This window comes from Pelmatolapia mariae, linkage group LG14, assembly GCF_036321145.2.
Source record: "Pelmatolapia mariae isolate MD_Pm_ZW linkage group LG14, Pm_UMD_F_2, whole genome shotgun sequence".
Classification (NCBI taxonomy): domain Eukaryota; kingdom Metazoa; phylum Chordata; class Actinopteri; order Cichliformes; family Cichlidae; genus Pelmatolapia; species Pelmatolapia mariae.
In genome coordinates, this window is record NC_086239.1 from 517,221 (window position 1) to 532,753 (window position 15,533).

Here is a 15,533-nt window from a genome sequence, read left to right on the forward strand (position 1 = left end):
CAGGTGAAAATGAAATGTATGTGCTTCTGTTCCAGGCTGTATGCTGTGTTTTGGCCAATCAGCCTTCTTTCGCTTCAACCACCCTGAGGAAGCATTCAGGATGAAGAGTATGATGCCCCAAGGAGGAAGTGTCTCTGCTGGGGACTACAGACTCTGTGCAGGTACTGTGCTGTTATTGTGGGGTTTCCACATACATACGTAGTATATCCTGTCTGTTATTACTCGGGAGCACTGACTCCACACCTCGCAAACACAAATCACTTTGAAAAGCTCAGCACTGGCACTTTGTCCAGGAAACAGAAAGACCTCATTTCCCCCGTAAGAAATCTCATTTTCAGCTCGGCCTGCACGGATGAAAGGAGCAGACGGTAAAAAGGCGGGTGCTGGAGGTGGAGAGGTGTAGTTTACAGGTGGCTGCTTGTACAGCAGTAAACTCCACACAAGGGTGGAGCAAATGGAGCAGCAGAAGTGGGACGCCAGTTTTTCTTTGTGTGTTTGTTGGCTTTTTGAACGTCAGCTGCTCTCAGTTACTTTGGTTGGTGTTTCATTAAAAAGACATTTTATATTTGCATTAAAGAGAGTCATAGATTGGTCAGAGTTCTGTTTGCAGCTCTGTCACTCGGAGGGGTCTGTTGGAGCCCAGAGCCTGAGCAGGGCCCAGCTGGGACCGAGTTCACACCATGCATGTTTCATCTCATTCCTCTGCGTCTCCAGGCAAAGTTTGTGTGTGTGTGCGTCTTCCTCCTGGTGTGTCCACAGCTGTAAGTGTAGCTTCTCTTGGCAAGCTATACTTCCAGGGATCTGTCACAGCATCTCGTCCCCCCGTCCTCCCCCACTGTTGACACGGCGTGCCACCAGGGGATAAGTATAGCACACAGGCACGCTGCCTGCTCTGGACTTCCTGATCCACTAATGAAAGCTTTCCGTTGTTTAGAAACGTACCAATTACGCATTCCTGAGTTGCGTTCAGATGAAGATTGCTTATACCACTCCCGTGATAAACGGAGCATGTCTGCCATATCAGCTTGAAAAGACTTGAAAGTGGCACTTGTTATCTTTGTGTGTGAACTAGTGTGTGTCAGCTGTGAGTCAGTGTCAGTTTGTAGCATCCACTGAGCGTGGTTAGGCTGAATCTCTGCGATGTATGGACGCAGTTTGTGCTGTAGGATCAACAAACTGTAGTCACTTCCTCTCTTTACGATACCTCGGAGCATCTCTCCAGATTCATGGTGCAGATAGAGTCAGTACAGGTGTGAAGGCTGGACAGAGCGCTGATAGACTGAAGCGCCACACATGGATGTCATGTTCCATCAAGCACATAACGTGTATAAACTGTACACAAAAGATGGAGACAGTTTGTGGGTGTGAAATGTGAAGCTGCTGTATGAATATGAAACCTCTTTGTAATGACTCACAGATCTACTTGATTTGTGACTTGAGTAAACGGGTAAAGATTCCGTTAGAGTAAAATAGAGGATCAATGAGGTCATGGTGACCTTGTGATTGACATGCTGCCGGCCCATCAGTCTGCAGCTTCCCTTCGTTTCACAGTCAGCGCTGCTCGTTGCTATTTCCTCGTCACAAACTGCTGCAAAACGCCGAGATGGTCAGTGTGAAAATGCTTCTGTCTTTAGTATACAGTCTGTTTTCCATACACACATGAATGATGGAAAAATTACTGATCGAAATCGCTGAGTCTGCTTTAAATCAGTTCTGGCCCTGGTGGTCCAGGGCTCCTGAGGACTTCTGATCTCCCTAACGTGACCATGCTGCCACACATACATGCTAACTCTGGAATGAGTCCTGCAGACAGGGGACGTTCGGTGTTGTCAGCAGCCTGGTGGTGCTGGTTGGGATATTAGTTGTTTATGGCCTACTTCTGTGAATCCTAAAACTTGCATCACTTTGTAACGATTGTCTTGCAAAATCAAATCTCATGCAATTCTCCAGAGTCGTGTGCACTTTGCACCACTCTGTCAGTCCGCCCTCCATTTCCTTAGCTGTTTATCAGGTTTGGAGGGGGGTTGGAGCCTGTCCCACGTGGCGCTGGCGGAGAGGACATGTCATCAGTTTCTGTGCAAGACAGAGAGAGACAGACAGCCACACACTGTCACATCCTCCACTGAAGACCAGCAAAGAGTCACAAATTGCAGCGGTGTCCGTCGCATTTATCTGTCTCGTTTAGTTTCTGCAAGCTTTGCTAGATTTTCATCCAGCCGGCACTTCCTGTATCTCAGTGCGAGGCCGGCAGACGGCTTTGTGGTTCCTTAAAGTGGCTGATGGCTGGGGTTACAGTATCCTTTTTCAGAGGCTATTTATAAAGCTCCCAGTTCCAGTGTGCTGTCTCCCATCTCTGCGCCCTCCCTGCCTGGGTTTCCCCTCTGGTCCCTGTTCCCCAGCCTTCTGTATTCTTCCCAGTGAAAGGCCTTTATCTCCCAGTGACTTGGCTGCTGGACAGCTCTGAGGACAAGGCTGAAGGTTGGGGATGCAGTTGTGGTTGTAGATTGGCACTGCCGCATGCTGAATCTCTTTTTTTCACTATTATGAAATGAAAGCAAGTGCTTATTAATAAAGCACTATTAGGACGTCAAACTGGGGATCTTTTTGCCATTTAACAGGGTAACCGCCACATATTTCCTGCCCCTGTTTTCCATTTCCAAACCCACATTTCCATCCCAGAAGAACCTCTCTCATTTTCCTTTAAATATTTCACCATGCTCGATCAGTGTGAGTGTTTTTATGTGGAAAGATATTCAGACAGACGGTGGATGCACAGGATTTCTGACTTTTGTCCCAAAGTTGATCTTTTTGAGGTTCGTCTTGTTTGGGTAAACTAATAAGCTGCATCACTCTCTCACTGCCATCCCTGGTTTTAATGTGGACACGGGCCGTTTTAATACTTTCTCCTCGGTCGCATCTAAACTGCATTATTGACACAGATAACAGTGACGAACAATAAAATGTGCTGCCGTGACAAACTGCTCGCAAATCTCGCAGTGGTTCACATCACTGCGGGCAGGAAAAGCTTCGTTAAGTAAGCCACGACACGGTCAGTCATACAAATGTACCTTCAAAATAAAATAAATGCCTGTCACCAGGAGTTCGGAGCGATTTGTTTTTCATAACTGGGTTTAATTGTAAAACTGCACTTCTAAGGTATTTTATGGACTTTCATATTCAGTTAAAATCGGCCTTAATAGTGAAAATGTTCTCAACAGTGGCACGTTCCCTGGACGCTAATAGAGCTTTACTTTGAAAGTCAAGACCGGAAATGCCGTGTTACTGTTCGCGTAACCTGACGCCAGCGGTTCGGCGGTCCGCAGCGGTACCCAGCACCCCGGCTGAACTGTCAGCGCGGCGTTGAAGCTTCGTGTCTTTTCGGTGTGTGTGGAGCCAGACACGGCGGGGCTCCGCCACAGCCGCCCTGTCAGCGCTGTCCGGAGGACGTGGCCTCATGTGTGGGTCATATAGCAGGTGAACCGCACTGAAACTGACCGGGGCGCAGTTTTATTCCTTCATGTGAGTAACCCTAGCGCTCAGCGCCTGAGAAAAGTGATGCCAAGCGGTCACACGCCAAACTCCATTAACAATACGTCGATTTTTCATTCGTGTACTTATCTAAGAAGGTGTGCACGTCTTAGAGCAGCGGTACACACTCGAACCAATCACTGTGACTTTGAATCTTTATTCGGATCATATCACATTAATAAACACGACTGTGTGATTTCCACTGAATACAATCTGATCTTCTTTGCTAACAGCATGATACGGCGTTCTTGTCAGGGGGGAGAAATGGGTCATGGCAGATGAACCAAGCGTGTGTTTGTTAGCTAGCGCTTCCATATGATGGAATTGGTGCCGAAAAGCAGAGGATGTTCCGTGTGATAAAATATCATGCCGTCATGTTGAAACCAGCGCTCGTCTTTACCCGCGAACACGCCGGCGTAAATTGCCAGTTTTTAAATGAAGTTTGTCACGATGCACTCGAGGCGATGGTCTGTATGCCATGACATCATTGCACGGGCTTTCCCTCAGCAAACGGCCGCCTTTATCCCGTATTGTGTGTTCCTCACATCAGGATCCGTGACGGTCGATGTGACACTAGCATTGTTACTTCACTGCCGTGTTATTTACACGCAGATGCGTTCAGATTCAGTTGTGGTGAGGCTGTCACGTGGGCAGAGCTTGGCGTTATTAGAGAAAAAGCAGGCATAGCTGCTGTGGTGTCAGCTGAGCAGGTACAGCTAATGCATTATTTGTGAAGCTTCTGTATTTTAAAGCACTTGCACTGGTGGGATTTGCCTCTGTGACACAAAACTGACTCTTTTATTTGCTTCTCAGACACGACAGCTGTTTTATTACCTCTCTGTGTTTGCACTGATGACGCTACATTACAGTAATCCTCATTTAAAATAACAAGTCACTGTGAACAGATTTCATTTAAGGTGAATAAAAACTGATCTGGAGTGTTCCCTGCCTCAGAGCCACGTGGCTGTGTGTTTCTGGTGTTATAATCTACTGTGCTGACATTGGAGGAAGATGATTAAGATTAGATTACCTGGCCTGTGTCCTACGTTTGCTTTCGGGCCATACAGTAATTGGGTTATGTAGGCACATTTTCTCCTATCCAGTGCCGTCTGTGTGTCCTTCCTTCCTTTTTTTCCTCACCACTAATCCCTTCTCTGGCCTTGTACTTACCTGTCTTCCACAGTAGGCTGGAAAATTGACGTTGAATGCATCTTAAATAACAGGTTCGAATTCAGCAGTTTGTGAAGCTCTCTGGGGAGGTGAGGAAGTCTGGCAGTACATGTTTTAAATCGTTTCATTTCAGTGTGACTGTGAAGAGTTAGGAGGGGCTAAGGCTCGTAGGAAGTTTTCGGCACAGTAAGGAACGCTGTGACACAACCTCACAGGAATAATGGAAAGTCATCAGGGTTAAAGATGGGCTCTTAAAGGAAGGCAGTGTCACTGCACTTCTTCTGTTGTTCAGGGGAAAGAGATCATCCAACACATGTGCAGTGTTACTCTCATAGTCATTGAAGGTAGTTGTATTAAAAAGCTCTGGTGAGGGATAACTCTCATTACCCACGGAGGCTTTTTATACTAAAGCTGGTTGGAGCGCCCAGAACAAAGATGTTTAGAGAGTTTTTATGCATCTAACACAGTGACGGGACTGAACGTCCAACAGGAAACCAATCACAATCTTTCATATTAATTTGGAGCTTCATTTCTTCCCGTGTCGTCGTTCCGTGCTATCAGGTCGGTGCCGTACCGATCCTTGATGTCACTCAGCTCTCCCGAGTCATCTCACTGCCACAGGTTACAGTGGCAGTGACCTGTAACCTTGTAAAAACCCGCTGAGCTCGAGGGCAAAACTAACCAGAACCCGAAGCCTGTAGAGAGCTGTATGTTTTTTCCTGTTGTCAGTGTATACACACAAATGAGAGCTTTTGCTCTTCCTGCCTTGCACTAAAAAAAACTACATCGTGTCATGCTAGCTGATGTCAATTTGCAGTGTCATAGTCAGCCTTTGAAAGAGCCTCATCACTGCTGCTTTGCTGTTCTTGAAATCAGTAAGTCGTGCCATGATGCACAGTGTATTCTGAACAGTCTGTTTTTGCTGCTGTTGTTAGAATTATGAAAATGCCGTCGCTGCCCCACTGCAAATGTTTTCTTTATATGATATCTAATGAGTCGGGGCATGTGGTGGAACCGGGTGAGTTATTGAGGTGCAGGATATCGTTGACTCTGTTTGAATACCTGTCTGATGCCTGTTTTATTCTCTCTGCTTTCCCTCTAGACGCAGAGAGCTTGGTCAATGGGAATCACCAGCCCAGTCCAGCCCAGTGTCCCCCAGCTCCTGGAGAGAAAGTCCAATCCGAGCACAGCGCTATCGTCAGCTCTATTGAGAGGGACCTCCAGGAGATCATGGATTCTCTAGTCATGGATGACCCTCAGCCTTCTTCATCGGACGCCAAAAAGCCTCCCGGAGGCCAGTCCGCAGCTCACTCTCCTCTGTCACCCATGGTCAACGGAGGGGGCCGGTATCTGTTATCGCCTCCTACCAGCCCAGGGGCCATGTCTGTGGGGTCCAGCTATGAGAACACATCGCCTCCTTTTTCCCCACTGTCCTCCCCCTCAGCAGCCAGCAGTGGAAGCTTTACCAGTCCATCTCCTAGTGGAGGACCCCAGGACCAGAGTTCTTCTCTGCCGCCAGTGCCTGTACGCTCCTCTAGCTACAACTTCACCGCCCAGCCTCCGCCGGTACCCCAGCCACGGACCATACTGCCTAACTTCAGCAGCAGTGGGGTGAGCCAAAAGGTTCAGGAAAGCCCCAGGTTGCCGCGAAAGGTCTTAACGGAGGCTCCTCCAAGCCCGAAGCCAAGCCACAGAGGACTGGGCCAAGATGGGTTTGAGAGCCCTCGGCAGACCCCCCTTCTGTCCTCCAGTGAATCTCTTAGCGGTAGAAACGCTGTGCCGAGTAGCCCCAGGCTCACACCCAAGTTTCCGACCTGTTCATCCCCATCGCCCTCCAGCCCCAGGACCAAGACTACGACAGTGCTCCAAGAAAGACCTGCCAGCCCCTTCAGAGAGCACGCCCCTCTGGCCGATTGCTCTCTTACTTCCAGCCCCTCCAGGCAGCTTTCTCAACCCACCAGAGCGTTCCAGCCTCCCCTGGACCCCATCGTCCACATAATCCAAGGATCACCTCTCCAGCAGCATCCGCGCTCGTTGCAGCCCCCGGAAAGCCCTCGTTTGGCCCGGAGGAACGTGGAAGTGAATGGGGGCGGTGGAGCAGGCAGCAGTATGAGAGAGTTGCCACCTTTAAGCCCCTCCTTGGCTCGCAGAGGGGTTCCAGTTCTCCCAGGGGCACTTCCGGGCACGGTGAACCCACTGAGGACTCTGGACAGCCCCTCAAATCTGGGCAAGGTTGTTCCAGAGAGCCCCAGACTTCGGCGCAAGTCAGAGGAGCAGACTTGCAGCAGAGGCATCCGAGCTCGCAGCCCATCACCTACCTCTTTGTTGACGGAGGGCAGTGTCGGGGGTGCAGGGGTACGGAAAGCGAGCTTTGGGAATTCCTTGTCGCCTGCTTACAGTCTGGGCTCGTTGCCGGGTTCCTCTCCTGTAGCCAGCCCAAGGACCCACAGAAAGATGTCTGCAGGGAGACCGCACCCCGGTATGAGGGAGAGGAAGAACAGCATCACAGAGATCAGCGACAACGAGGACGATCTGCTGGAGTACCACCGACGACAGAGAGAGGAGAGGCTCCGCGAGCAGGAGATGGAGAGGCTGGTGAGTCAGGACTGTACCTCAGCGGGGATGTGCCGTTGTTACTCAGCGGTCTTTAAAAAACAGCTTATGGATGCGCTGTGTCAGCTGATTAGTGTTTGCACACTTTTCTTCCAGCTGAGTTGCGTTGCTGATAATCCTGACAGATCCTTTTTACGGTTTTCATCTTGTAATCCTCTTTTTTTTAATTCAGTAGCTTTAATTCATGGAGAAGACTTTTCAAAGGCCTAAAGTCACAAACTGTGATGACAGACGCACTGTATTAATGAACTCGTTAGTTCATCAGCTGATGGTGTAACACTGGGACTGCATTTAAACCTCTACAGGCTGAACAAACCAGCTCACTTATTTCATATGAATTTCCTGAACAGTCTAATTTGCGTGGTACTTGCAGACGTGGAGATGAGTGAGCAGTAATAACTGTTAGAGGTTCAGTGTCTCCCCGCTGGCCTTCATCTGCAGTAGCTGCTCTTGAACAAGGCACCGAATCCCCAGAGCTTATCCAGGGTAGCTTTGCATTTTTAATAAACGGTCTAAGGAGAGTGAGCTGAATAATTGTCAATGTGATTCATTCCTTAATTTGTACAAGCACAAATATTCAGCTTGATTCATTTAACAGAAAGTAGTCTTTGTGAAGGATGAGATGAAACCTGTGAAATAGTCCCGCTGGGCTTAAGAAGACTGTGTCAGGCACTTTTTTTACTTTATTAACTAATCATTCATTCCAGAGAACCGTCTAGAGATTCATTAATGATTAGTGTCAAACTTTTACAGCACAGATCTGATGTTCCCAGTGAGAGAGAAAGTGGCTGAAGCTCTTTCATGAGTGTGATTATCAGCAGAGGAGGTGCTGCAAATACTCTCGGCTATCTCTAATGTGTGTGTCCTGCAGGAGGAGCACAGTGCACCGATTGCACGATCTGCGTGTTTGCTTGCAAAAGGGGGCATAACGAGGCCAGTGAAGCACCTCGGTGAACTGTCTGCAGCCTGGCCGTTGGCTGTCCAGACTGCTGCTGACATGCGGTCTCTCTCGGGGGGGCTCACGGGGCCCCGTAGCAACCGCATTGTTTGTTGTTTCCTACACTGAGCAGAGGGGGCCGAGGGAGCGCCGCAGACATCTTGAACTTGTCTGCCGCTCTGAATGGAACTCCAGAGACAAAATCGTCCTTAAAAAGCCTTTGTGTGTGTTTGTGCCTGCGTGAGGAGGCGTTTGTCTGCCTCTCTTGTAATTACAGACGGGTATTTTTTATAAGCTAAAGACAGAGTGACATCAACCGTGTAGGATGGCCTGAGACGACATGCCCTCTGTCTGTGTGCCAGGTCATATCCTGGTACCTCCCACTGAGACATGGGGGCAGCATCAGATCTGCACACTGAGACTGCGTTTAAACCTCTACAGGCACAGAGGTCCTGCAGAATGCACCAAGGCAGGTTCTGGTTAGCCACACACATAATGTCATTTGGAGTTACGTCAACATGTCTTCCTTCTCCCTGCGACGATCGAGTGTTTGTTTGGGGTGAAACTGCATTTTAAAAATAGTAAAATATTTTTTCATTCTGGCGAGCTGAATCAAAGTATATATCCATGAAAGGCTCTGCTGCTGTTAGGCTGCTCATCGATCTTTGAGTGGTCAGGTAGGATTCACTGTGTGATCTAAGAGTGCAGTTTTTTTAAAACATGTAAGTCTAAAGTTTAGTTTCAGTACGGAAACCTCATTAAAATAACTGAGGCTACGTCCACACTAGCCCGGATAGATTTGAAAACGGCGTTTTCAGTCGTTTTCACAGAGTTGTGCGTCCACATTGAAACGGTCGAAAACGCTTACGTTCCAGTCCTGCGCATGCGTGAAACGCAAGAAGATTCGACCTGCCTCATTTCTGTCTGCCGCTTATTCACATTCCGGCTTGTTGAAACGTCGCGGCAAAATGTCGAGGAAAAGCAGCGAGTTTTTTAAATGGACTAACAACGAGGTGGAGTTGCTGCTGCGAGTAACACAAAAGTACAAAGATGCAAAAGTGAGTGAGAATAATAGGGCTGACAAAACTGAGAGCAAACAAAACAACTGCAGTATAATGCACTCCGCTATCTTAGTTTAATAGGTCACATGACTGCATCACATGACTAAAATGTGTCATCGTTTTCAAAAAGTCTCAGTTTTCGCTGTCCACACTGCGACATGAAAGCACCGTTTTCAAATGTATCTGCTTTGGAGAGCGTTTTCAAAACGCTGCGTTTTCGTCCTGAGCAGCAGGAGGCTGCTTGACCGGAGTCTTGACCTGTATGAATAAACATGGCAGGCCAACCAACAGTTTGTAAGGAGCTACAAAGGGACTATAGTGTAAGGACTGGGAGTGGATTTATCCACAGTAGCGTGTAGATGGTGCTGCTGTGCCTGTGGTGACCATATCAGAGCGATCTGCTCTCACTGATGTCACACACAGCCAACAGTAGAGTCCGTTTCGAGTGCTCTATAACTTGGGCTTTTATTCACAGCGAGTTTGATACGCTCATGGATCTGACATGTCAGCCATCTTTGATATGGTCATGTGACAGAAAATTTGAAAATGCACATTGCACCTTTGGAAAAGTGGATCAGTTATGCATACACAAACACATACACGAACAGAAATGCATGTAAACAAATGCAAATATACCTAATATATACTAAAAGAGAAGAGAGCCATACTGTCTATGAGGACGGAAGCCCCACCCACCTTCTGTTTGTGAGTGCCGACCAATCAGGACAAAGCTAGCTTACAGGGAGGGAGAAGACGAGCTAACAGCTGCAGATGTATAAAGAATATGTCATAGTGTAAATGATGCAAACTTGCCCTGGTGTTTATTAAAGTTTATTAAAACACAGGAGGACAATGAGACTGCAGTTATCACTACACAAGACCAGAGAAATGACTATTAAAGACTCGTCACCTCTCTGAGACATAAAAACTGTCCAAATGATGAAAAAAATCAAATTCACGTTGTTCACGTCTCTGTTACCAACCTGCTGACCTTCACACACCACGGTCAGACACTCCTTATGTTTTCAACAACCTTTACCTTGTGCAACTTCCAGACACACAGACAATATTGACATTAGATATGGGCTCACAGCTCGTAGCGTATGAGGGCGAGCACATAACTGAGTCATGTAAATAAGGCCTTCAGGAGGCTAACAGAGGCTCTCTGAGAGGCTAAATTCCTCAGCAGCTTGTTATGTTGTTGCATTTGTTGAACGCAGGAACGCGCAGCTCTGTGAGGAGGCAGGGCGTGGAGCTGCAGGGCCTGTAATTAGTCACAGTCGACTCACTGTCATGACAGATTCTTCTTGCCCGTGAGCGTGTGTGTTTCAAAGCCTTTCACACACAGCCTGCTATTCATTCACACAACTGGTTACCAAAAAGCAAAGTTATGTGAACAGTGAGGCTCCACAGCAGTGTGTTCAGGAGAAAGCAGCCTTATTGTGAAACCAACAGGAGTACACAGCTCAGAGGCTGCTGGGAGACTGCACACGCGCACAGATTCATAGTGTGGCGCTGCTTACATGCAGGAGACCTTCACACTCATGTGGCTCCATGTGGAGCCTTGCTCTAAAGTCATGTTAATGTGGAAGGAGTTGAACCAGGAAGGAATCATCTCTGGAGATCTGTCAGATACTTGAAAAGGACTCGACATCAATGACCTCAGTCCACTAACACTAGGAAAACTAGTGCAGACCATCAAACATGTTTATGTTTTTAATAATAATGACTAAGATATTGAATTTCAGTGGAGGTCTTTCACCCAAATCTCTCAAACCTTTGGTCACAGTAGTTGTACACAGGTAGAAGACAGTAACAGGTTCCAGGTGATTCTAAGTTTTCCTGTTGAATGTAATGAAGACCATGAGACGTAGTTGAAGGTAGGGCCGGGCCATATCATACCTTTCATTGTAATACCGGTATAATGTTGGGCAATGATAAGAAAATGAAATATCGCGATAGAATATGGGTAAAACGCACATGCGCAGTGCCTTTGTTTTCATACGCACGTGGCCGAAAAAGCATGGTGGCGATGGAGAATGAGAAGGGCGAAAGCGGATCGTTGAGTGAAACGATGAACCAGAATGGGTTTGTAAAAATGCTGCAACTTCAGTGGTGTGGAACTGGTTTGGCTTTCGTCCGTCAGATACACAACAAAGCACTATTTTTGGTAGAGGATGCAAGCGGACCGTCGTTATTAGCAAACCGAGTTTATGTGCTACACGGCGCTCAAAAATCTGTCACATGTTTCAGTACGACTTTGCTAAGCTACGAAGCACCGCTGGATGGATTGTTGGAGCATTACGGCTATCGTAGGCAGGAGCCTGGCGGAGTGATACGTACTGTGCTTCAACGTAATAATAATTTACCATATTGTGTGTATAACCTCTTTTTAACTTGTGTGGATATTATACATGGTTATGCTGAGGATATGCCGGCCAGTTTCCACTGGAAATGCCTTTTGGTTAAACTGTCTGCGAGGAATTTGCACTATTACATTTTTATATAGCTTTAACGCACATAAAAAACAGGTGCTTGTTTAAGTGAAAATACATTGATGGTAGGTCGTCGTAGTGTGGTGAATCTGAAGTTCAGCACTCTCAGAGCAGACGTCACCTGAGCAGGAGGACCAGGAAGTTGGTTGTGTCCATCTGGATGTTTTCAGTGGGAGAAACATTTCTTCACTCATCCAGGTGACGTCTTCAGTCTCAGCTGACTGCAGGTGTCCGACCTTACAAACAGCACACCTGCACAATGACTGAAGCCCACTGACTAACAATGCGCTGTGAGCTCACGTGGATGATCGCGCATGCATCAAGACTTAACAGCAGTGATGCATGTGAAGTGGATTATGGCTGAATTGTGCTTCATGTGAGAAGAACAACTCCTGATAAATGAAAAGTGACCCTGTGTGTTTATAAAAAAAAAGCAGACAAACCAGTCAGGCACTGGTGGCCCATGGTTACCCTTTTCCAGCTTTGTGCAGGTGCTGTTCTGTCTCCAGTGTCTTTTTGTGCCATTCAGCATCTGGTCTGGTTTGAGAACCTACAACTGTCAGAAAGTTTGTTATTAATCAGCATATCAAGAACTCACAGGTTCATCGGTCTGACATTGGAGTAAACTTTAATTTATCCGTCATCTTCTTTGAAGTTACTGATCATTTCTTCTTTGGTGGATCATCTTTTACAATGTCTTTCCCAAAGTAATGGACATGACTCTGATCTTGATGCTGTTTCAGTTTCACATCTACAAAAGTCAAACTCAGAGAAGCAGCTGAAAGTGTTTAGAGGAGCTCAGCTGAAGGCTCTTCATGGTCCTTCAGCCACGCGCTGGAGTTGAATATGATTTCCTCTGTGTTATAGGCAGAAGGAGCCCTTCTGCTGAGTGTCCTCGAATTTCCATGGCACTCGTGTTGGAAGGTCTCCAGAGTAAAGCGTCCACGAATATGTCTGTGACACACATGTTATTCAGCGTTTGTGTCAGGCTCATCCACACTGAGCTGAAGTTCTGGAGGAGCTCACAGTGATGCTGACCGTGCATGTTTTATAACGCTGTGCTAAAAAAAGTGAACTTGTCATGGACGTAACCCCGAGTGTGGGGTGATCCCTGACCTGGAAATAAAAGTTGGAAGCCAGACTTGGAGGAATCCAGATTTCTGATCAGTTTGTCGTGTGATGGATGAGTTTACTGTCCTCCAACCCTTTGCTGCGTAGCTCGTACCATGGAGGTGTGTTGGTGAGTCTCTAACACTGTTTTTGTGAGCTGTTGTTATATAAGTAAAATGAATCAAGCATGTACATTACGTTATTGCTCCATGTTTGTGAGTTTGATACCCTGGTTGGAATAAGTCAAGTGTAAAAAGGCGAGCACTTACAGATAGTGCAGGTACAGGTTTCTGTCAGCTGTGGGCAGTAATGCATACTTTGATGCCAGTGCCGAGCGAAGGGGAAACTCTTTAAACAGCCTTTAATTCAGCTAGTTGTCGCTAGCCTTTGGAGCCTGGCGGTAAGCCCTCTCTAATGACCGAGCCCGTCTGATCCAGGCTGTCCGGCCTGGCGCTCTCCACATGGCCGTCGACTGACACGCTGTCTTGGCAAACACAGTTGGCATGTGAAGCGAGTGGCAGAGTGCTTCATCCGTGGCAGATTCACACTTCGTTATCAGTAAAGACGGTCCCGTCAGGCCTGTTTAGTTCGGAGACGCTGTATTTTGTGCTGAGGATTGTTTATTAATGAAATGGGCTGAACCAGGCCACTGTGCGCCCGCTCTTACTTTGAAAGGGTGTAAAGCAGGTGCAGCTGCAAAAAGCTCTCTCTCAACCCCGAATAGCAAATGACAAAAAAGCAAGTACGACTTCATCGCTTGCTATTCTGAGCAGAGTTTACTTTGCACAGTGACTCACAGTGTCTGTGTGTGACTTCCACTCAGATTAGCTCGCTTCAGATCTGTGTGGTGGGGGCTATCCTTAGCCAGAGTCCTGTGGAGAGAGAAATCTGTTGTTGAAATCCCTCCTGGTTGCTCCCGGAGGTTGATAAAGGTCGAAGCTTAATGCATCTTTAATGAAACCTTTTTCTCAGATGTACAACTCTCTCTGGACTTGAGTTCTCTTCTCTTGACCTGCCCTTGAAATATCAGCGATGGGCCTCGAGTTGTGAGGACTTTGCCTCAGGCAGAGATTTGATTTCGTGGAGTTTAAAAGGAGGTTGAACTCTGAGAAACTGCTGTCAACAACCTGTCCCAGTCTGCCTCCTCAACGTTTTCCTTCATATTCCGTCGGAGGTGTTGGGGAGGGTTTCCTGCATAGTTGGTGTCTTTGCCGTCGTCCACGAGGATTAGTGCCCCAAATATACCCGCGCTCTGCGTATGTGTACCGTCGTCTCCTACGACACGACCAAATATGTCCAGCTACTGTGGGACAGTAAACCTGCCCACCTAGGCTGCCAAATATATCCTGCACCTAGACTGCATGAACCCACTGACCGGCAGGGAGAAGTTTTCTTCACGCTCAAAGGGAGCGTTTGCAGAATCGCAGCTTTGTGTAATTCACTGCACAGTAAATATTTAGACTGTAGCAGCAAGCTGCCCGTCTGCATGTTTACTGTGGCCAGGCAGATTACTGTGATTCCAGCTTCTCTGCTAGAAAATCAGACGGGGCCGGGAAACAGGAAAGGATAGATGTGCTTGAACAGATAAGACCACTCTTTATCTGGGACAGCCATAAATCTGTTCCCCCACCCATCCAAAGGAAAGCTGCAGTAATCCAGTGTGGAGACGGCACCAACGACGCTGCTGCAAACAAGAGGCAGATTAGATCGCACCGTGTCACACCAACACAGCATTGTGTTCACGGCGCTGTTTGGCTATCAGAGGACACGCAGCAGGGGACAGTTTGAAAAAGAAGTTTGAATGCTTGGCTGCTGTTTGCTGGCCTGTCCACTAGAGGGCGCCATGCTACTGTTCAGACTCAAGTCTTTGCTGGCGACGCTGACCGGCAGCTTCCACAGGACTCACTCACTCACTTTTTAAACCCTTTGAAATGCAAATTTGCTCAGAAGTGCTGAAAAATCAGAATGTCTGTAATGAAATGCATAAAGACAGAGAGCTGTGAGGAAAACATGAGCATATATTATTTAAATGTAAGATTTTTGATTGGGGGGGGGGGGGGGGGGGGCACTGCTGATGCTGCTGGTTCAGCTGCACCAGCGTCCAGAGAAACCGCCTGCAGGACGTTAGACGAGTCATACTAAACTTTTATTGTCGTAATAAAAATGTATAAACCTGAGATCTGATGACACAACTGGAATTATAAATGGAGAAGAAGATGAGGGATGTTTACATGAGGCAGCCAATTACATTTGACTTTCAGTTATGAGTTTGGATGACAAACTCAAAAGTCACATCGACCATCACTGGTGTCTGGGGTGATGATGCAAGCAGCACAGGTAAACACCTGAGGACATGAAGAAGAGCGTGCAGACAGGGTGGAGGTGAGTGTTGAGGGCTGTTTGTGACTGGAGGACGTCTACAACATGACCTGCTGTGACGTACAAGGTCAGACGGGTAAACTGGTTTCAGCAGGCTGGGAAGCTCGAGGCGTCTAGTGGCTGCACCGGGCATGGGCAAAAGGAAACGAGGAGGAGCACAGAGAAGGTTCATGGATGTAGTGAAGGTTGGTGGAGGCAGACGATGTGCTGAGGTGAGCCCTAAAAGGACCAGCTGAAAGG

The 15,533-nt window shown here is 47.5% G+C and overlaps 1 protein-coding gene across 12 annotated transcripts in view; it reads left to right on the plus strand.

Moving 5' to 3' along the window:
• Window positions 1-15,533, plus strand: part of phldb1b (pleckstrin homology-like domain, family B, member 1b) — a 108,309-nt gene that overhangs the window by 59,831 nt on the left and 32,945 nt on the right. For 11 of the 12 annotated variants that reach the window (XM_063492443.1, XM_063492445.1, XM_063492437.1 and 8 more), the window contains 2 exons: window positions 36-161; window positions 5,801-7,293. In XM_063492443.1, the coding sequence (XP_063348513.1) occupies window positions 36-161; window positions 5,801-7,293 (1,619 nt within the window). Of the gene's footprint in view, window positions 1-35; window positions 162-3,331; window positions 3,520-5,800; window positions 7,294-15,533 lie in introns of those variants that run through there. The other variant, XM_065471924.1, reaches the window with a different exon arrangement.